The sequence below is a fragment of the Crocodylus siamensis genome, chromosome 1 (assembly GCF_052110815.1).
Source record: "Crocodylus siamensis isolate JL-2025a chromosome 1, ASM5211081v1, whole genome shotgun sequence".
Classification (NCBI taxonomy): domain Eukaryota; kingdom Metazoa; phylum Chordata; order Crocodylia; family Crocodylidae; genus Crocodylus; species Crocodylus siamensis.
Window position 1 is genome coordinate 174,689,711 of NC_143395.1, and position 6,768 is coordinate 174,696,478.

At 38.8% G+C, this 6,768-nt stretch overlaps 1 protein-coding gene across 1 annotated transcript; it reads left to right on the forward strand.

The window, feature by feature from the left end:
• The first annotated feature begins 997 nt into the window (after nucleotides 1-997).
• Nucleotides 998-6,546, forward strand: LOC149873681 (toll-like receptor 2). Its single transcript, XM_090049395.1, has one exon. It carries the CDS (start codon nucleotides 998-1,000, stop codon nucleotides 3,629-3,631), a length of 2,634 nt encoding a protein of 877 aa, XP_089905521.1. The 3' UTR covers nucleotides 3,632-6,546.
• Nucleotides 6,547-6,768: the final 222 nt, after the last annotated feature.

The following is a 6,768-nucleotide window of genomic DNA, read 5'->3' on the forward strand; positions in this document are numbered from 1 at the left end:
GGCAGAGGCACAAATGAAGATTTCAGTAGAGGTGCATTGTCACTGAAAAGGTTTGTAAGAAAGGCAATATGAAGCAGCAAGGGAGAGGTAGATTTGAGAATGGCAGAGGGGAAAGGAATTAACAAAGTTACAAGCAAGGTGAAGCTCTAACAGCTGATCTGTAAAATAGACTTGAACTCCCATGTGCCTCAAAATATAATCCTAGATATCACACACACACTGCCTGAAGGTGAAAATTGACAAATTTCACTTACATCAATTAAGACTAAAGTAAGTCACATGCCAGTGGTAAAGTTCTGACAAAACATTTGTCAGTCTGAGAAACCTGCTGCTCTGAAACACTAGGTTTGTGTATCATGATTTATCACATTGTGAATTGTGATGAAGCATGAGACAGAAAGCTGGGTTTCAGAGCACAAGGTTTCTCAAACGGACAAATGTTTTGTAAGAACTTTATCTCTGGCTGTTCTCTAAGACACGGGACCACTGTTAGCCTGTGGCTTATTTGACACTTACATGAAGTGCCCATTCACATTGTTCTTAAATTACTTAATGGCTCCGTTGCTATCAGACGATTACCAGCAAAATGGTTCTTGGATGTACAAATAAAAAATATGACACCAAACCCATATATGGCAAGGCTGAATGTATTCTTGCTTCTGTAATGGAAAGAAGGCAATATAAAAAACACTCAGAGCTTGACTATACCACGCTGGCATTAATAACAACTTCAATTTTTTTTCTTTAAAGTGCTATGCAGTGAGTAGCATGGTCCCTTGAATCAAAGCATCTGAAAATTGCTTTCAGATTTGCCTCTTGAAAACAAGAATAAAACTGTAGACTTTTTTTTAATATTAAAAATCATGGGACCAGGCATATAAAGAACAAGACAGTTTCTATATTAATAAGCCAAGAGTTAAATTGCTTTAAGGTTATTAATTTATAGGTAATGTAGGGAGGATTATACTGATGGTTTCTACATTTTTTTCTGTGTAGGATGGGTATCCTCATCAGAGTTCTTCGTTTCTACCTCATTGCTTTTTTATTTAATGGAGCAAATGGATTCCAAACTCAAAGAACGTCTTATATGTATGGCTTCAAATTTTCTAACTACTCTTACTTAAACCTTTCATCTATACATGAGGCACAAGCTCCAAAAACTTCAAGAGTCCTCAATTTCTCACATAACATTATTGAAAAAATAACCAGAAGAGACTTTGAAGGGTTTGTTGCTCTGGAAGTTTTAGATCTTTCCTACAATCAGATTCAGGACATTGAACCTGGTTCCTTTGAGAACCTACTCAGCCTTGTTTCTGTAAATCTTTCATTTAATGACCAGTTGCACAGAATTCCTTATCTTGCACCTCATTTAACATTCTTACAAACAGGTGAAGCTTCTGGGATTCCACAACATAATATATATTTTGAAAGGTCATCAGAAGCTGCTTTGGAGTCTTTTGTGTCAGCAGAAGAGCAGCGATATCCTGAAGGTTTATATGGCCTGGTAAACGGTCATTCCAAGTTTAGTCGAACTGCACGGGACCTTCAGGAAGTAGATGAAAACAGAACGGTGTTGCCCTCACCTACGTTAAGGCACAAGATCTGTGGCAAGCCAATAAATGGAGTGCTTGATCTATCAAAGAGTAATCTATCTGAGGAAGAACTGACAGAAAAAATGGATGCCAGTCATTGCAAAGATCACCTGGACAATATTGTAGAACTGAATATAAGTCACAATAATCTGGAAATTGATCTCTTATCACTATTTATCCTCCTTCTTCCAATGGAAAATGCACAGTCAATTGATGCTAGTTACAACAAAATAACAATCAGCAATATAGAGCTTGGAAAAATTTGTGACTTTCCAATCCGCAGGCTTATGTTTGTAAATATCAGTAACAATCCCCTAAACAGTTTAGATACAGTGTGTCTCCCTTCAACTATTAAAATAATTGATTTATCATACACAAATATAAATCATATACCCAAAAATTTTCATGAAAAATTATTTAACTTGGAAAGAATATATGTTCAAGGAAATCAGTTCATCTATACTGTAAATTCAGATGACTCTGGGAAAAATGTAAGCAAGCCCAAGCCTGGAACTGTACGTATAACTGCACTCTCATTTGTTAATACCAGAGAAGGTACACCTATCGAAAGCCTGCCAGAAAAAGTAAAGTACTTAAAAATGTCTAACTGTTCTATTGTGGAACTCCCCGAATGGTTTGCTCGTACAATGAAAAGACTGCTATTTTTAGACCTCAGCAATAACCCCATCTCTAAACTCCCTGACTTACCAAGCTCTCTGCAGCATCTGGACTTAAGCAACAGTGACATTAAAATAATACCACCAAGTTTTAAATCTCTAGCCAATTTAACAGTGTTTAAAATTCAAAGCAATAAAATTACAGACTTCTCTCCTGAATATTTTCTGTTAACTTTAACAGAATATGATGTTAGCAAAAATAAGCTAAAGGTGCTAAATTTAAATGAAAACCTGAGGAAAGCTGAATATCTCAACATTTCTGGAAATGTAATAACCCAAATTGATACCACCAGCCCACTTTCTGCACTCACTAATCTAGACAGCAGTCACAATTTAATTTCAGAGCTCCCAGATCACTTTGCAAAATTTCTTCCAGTACTGAAATATTTTAACTTATCAGGAAATAAGATCTCATTTTTACAGCCTGGATCTCTCCCAGAATCTTTGGTTGAGTTAGACATTAGCAACAATGCCATTACCACAATAGTAGAAGAGACTTTCGGACATTTGACAAAACTAAATGTTTTAACTGTTCAAGGAAAGCATTTTTTCTGTAACTGTGACTTGTACTGGTTTGTGAATACATATATCCATAGCCCACAGTTGCTGATAAATGGAAGAGAAAATCTTAGCTGTAGCTTTCCAACAGATAAAAGGGGTGCATTAGTTGAGAAAAGCAATCTAACGCTTGTGCATTGTTCCTTTGGCATTCAAATGGCTATCACGGCTTGTGCAGCCATATTGATCATGTCAGTAATAACAAGCTTATGCTGGCATTTTGATGGACCCTGGTACATAAGGATGGGCTGGTACTGGTGCATGGCAAAACGGAGGCAATATGAGAAGAGACCCGAAAACAAGACCTATGATGCTTTCATTTCATACAGTGAAAATGATGCAAGTTGGACTAAAGAGAATTTGTTGGAAAAACTGGAAATAAAGGGGTTTAAAATATGTTACCACGAAAGAGATTTCAAACCCGGGCATCCAGTTCTTGGGAACATTTTTTATTGTATAGAGAACAGCCATAAAGTCCTATTTGTTCTCTCTCCCAGCTTTGTAAACAGCTGCTGGTGTCAGTATGAGCTGTATTTTGCTGAACACCGGGTTCTGAATGAAAATCAAGATTCCCTCATTATGGTTGTGTTGGAAGACCTCCCACCCAACAGTGTGCCACAGAAATTCAGCAAACTTAGAAAACTCTTGAAAAGGAAAACCTACTTAAAATGGAGCCCTGAAGAACAGAAACAAAAAATATTCTGGCACCAGCTAACAGCTGTCCTGAAAACATCCAATGACCCAATTGTATTAAAATCCAAAAATGGACTGAATCAAGATACATATGAGATGGAATTTCACTAGAACAGGGGTTTGGTGAATGGGATGCAGCCCACCAAGTGAATTAATTTAGGCTGTGAAGCCCAGATATCAGTGACTGGCCAACACACATGTCAGCAGGAAGAAGCAGTGGCTGGACTGGAAGCACCAGCCCAACTCAGACCAAGTTACGTTATTGCAGCCCATCTCTTCAGAAAGGTTGCTGACCCCTGGAGTAGAAGAATACATTAAGCTTGTAATCGGAAATTGTGCAGCCAAATAAAAGCATATTGCAATGTTTTTAATTTCTGCAAATTTTTTAAATTTGGAAGTAGCTCTACGAATTGATTAATCCAATGAGAGGTTAATTATTAAAATACATTCTCCCATGTGTCTTCCTTACTTACTTAAAAAGAACCTATCATCCAGCCAAATTTGAACATTTATAAGATAAAGTCATCACTTTTTAGGTATGATTTTTTTTTCTATAGCAGTTTTAAATTTCTTCATGGTTTCATGAAATGTAGTAGAAGCTCGGGTCATATTACGTAACCTAAATATCTTCTCAGACCATAGAAAAGGGTAACCTTTGTTGCCAGCACAAGGTGCCCGAGGGAGGCAACAATTGGGTTCGTTGCCCGGTGTGCGTCGCGCCAAATAAACACACTGGGGGGAAAAGTAGACAGAGTTTATTTGAGCTCAAGTAAAAGGCGCAGGGAGACTGTATTGTCTCAAATCCTGCGCGCCTACCCCTGCAACAGTGTATATTTATACCCTGGTCATTTTCTGCAGTAGTTTTCCACTAGCTGGCCCCTCCCTCCCCTTTCTCTCTGAGTGGTGCCCTTGCATTCCACAGATAACAGTTTCAGCTTGCTACTCATCCTGTTTTCCAGTATTACAGGAGATTACAAAAGTCAAAGAAAGGGTTACAAAGGTTGGGGAAGGGGGGGGGGGGCCCTGGCTCACCTGGGCCTAGAGCAGAGGGGCTTCATCGACACTCGTGGTCTTCCATCCCTCTGAGTTACCTAGGGTTATGCCCAGTGACACCAACACCTTCTTCAAAGGCACAGATGCAGCTAACATACTGAGATCCAACATTGCTGGAATGGTGGTGAACCACGAGATAGAAAACTAGGGTTTCAGAGCACAAGTTTGTCAGACTGGCAAATGTTTTACTGTCCAGGAAACCAACGCACTAATGTATCTTGGAATGTCCTCAGACTTCTTTTATAGACAAAAAAAATTACAATAAATAAACATATAGAGTATTTAAATAGCTTTTTTCACCTATGGTTTATGAAATCCTATATAATGAGGAGGGGAAAAAAAAATCTAGTCATACACACAATCTGAAATTGTGTTCCAAGCTATTTCAAGGACATACTGAGAGACCTTATCCAGTAGCTAAAGTACTGGAAGTAGAACAAATTGCAAACAGTACAATGAGGGGTACTACCAAACAGAACACAGACTCATAGATTTGATTGTAAGGGGCTGGAAGGGACCTCACAAGATCATTGGGTCCAGCCTCCCTGCACTAGGCAAGAAAGACAACTGGGGTCAGGTGACCATCCAGTCTCCTCTTGAAGATTTCTAGGGTAGGTGATTGCACCACCTGTGGAGGGAAGCTTATTCCACAGTCTGGACACCTTGACTGTGAAGTTTTTCCTAGTGTTAAGCCTGAAATGGTCTTCCAGCAGTTTGTGGCCATTACTCTTGGTGTTCCCCAATGGTGCCTGGTGAACAGTTGTTCACCAAGCCCCTGATGTATTCCCCTGATATAACGGTAAGCTGCTACCAAGTCTCTAGTATTGCAGTGACTATAACTGCTTTGATTGCTTATCTTGTTATTGACTATAATTGCTTTGACTGTCTATTTTGTTATTTCTCTTTTTATATAAGGAAAAGATTTAACCATTAAGATAAAGTTAATCTTGTTATGATTTACTTTTTACTATATATTTTGATCAAGTCATTATTAGTGCTTGGAATTAGCCATCTGTTTTAAATTTCCTATTTCTTAGCATAAATGTATTTGACCTATTGGTCTCATGACTTCAGAACTTAAATTTAGTATAAGGGAAATGCGTGTGTTAGGGTTTGTGGTATATTTGGCATACGTGGAAAGAAGTAATGAAAGAACGAATGATGGACATACATGACAGCGTGGAGGAAGACAGTCCTCTTGCAGCAAGTGAAAATAGCCTTCTGTGGTTTAATGGTTAAGACCTGCAGCCATGTCGAGCCAGCAGTGAAGGATTACCAAACACTAAATCATGCTCCATTCTGATGGCTGAAGACTGCAAGTGACAGCCCCTGAAGATTGCAGACCACAAAGCCAGAAGATCATGACCTACGAATCCCAGCCTGCCAACAGGACAAGAAGGATGGCCTTCATGTCTGACTCAACAGAATCCGTAGGCTTGTATGGACAGCTATTACTATAAAGAATGAACACAAAGACAAGGTTTTGGGTCTTTCCACCTGCAAGAAGGAGTTTTGGGCGCATCCAACAAGACCTGACTCCACCTCTCTTGGTCATCCTGGCCTGCCACCAGACTGACTTTGAGCAACTTTAAAAACTTGGTAACACCTTAACCTTTGCAGGACTGTCTAGTTATCTGTGTGTGTTTGTTTCTTTGTATGAATGAATGAATATGCATGGGAATGAGTGAAGCAAATAACCTTACTGTTCTTTATCCTTTTCATGTTGCATGTTTTATGTTCCAATAAATGCGGCATTGTGCCTTATCCCTTGATAAGGTTCTGTCTTGCTTTTAATTCACACTGTACGCCCTGTGCGCACAATTAATGCTGGTTGCTTGGTAGTATTCCAAATCAAATTTCTTAATTCCACAGGTATATGCCAGTTTGCTCCTTGTTCAGTTAGACTGCGAACTACACCCAGAGACCATAACTGTGTTTGTACACACATTAAAGCAACAGATATATTTCCCTCAAAATTTATTAAAGCATCAGCCAATACCTGAGTATCAGTTCTGTGTTCCCTTTCCACTGTTTTCACTACATCAGCCAGTGACATCTGGAATAACGTGATTAGAGCTTAACTTTCATCAATAGGACCACCAAAGTGAAACAGTGTGGTTCCAAAAGCATTTAATTTATTAAGTACTTCCTGATCAATGGAATTCAAAAGACCCATTTCAGTGCCAGCTGAATGG

What these genes read in the sequence shown, in the direction of transcription:
- LOC149873681 (XM_090049395.1), top strand. Translation starts at nt 998, where the DNA reads ATGGGTATCCTCATCAGAGTTCTTCGTTTCTACCTCATTGCTTTTTTA.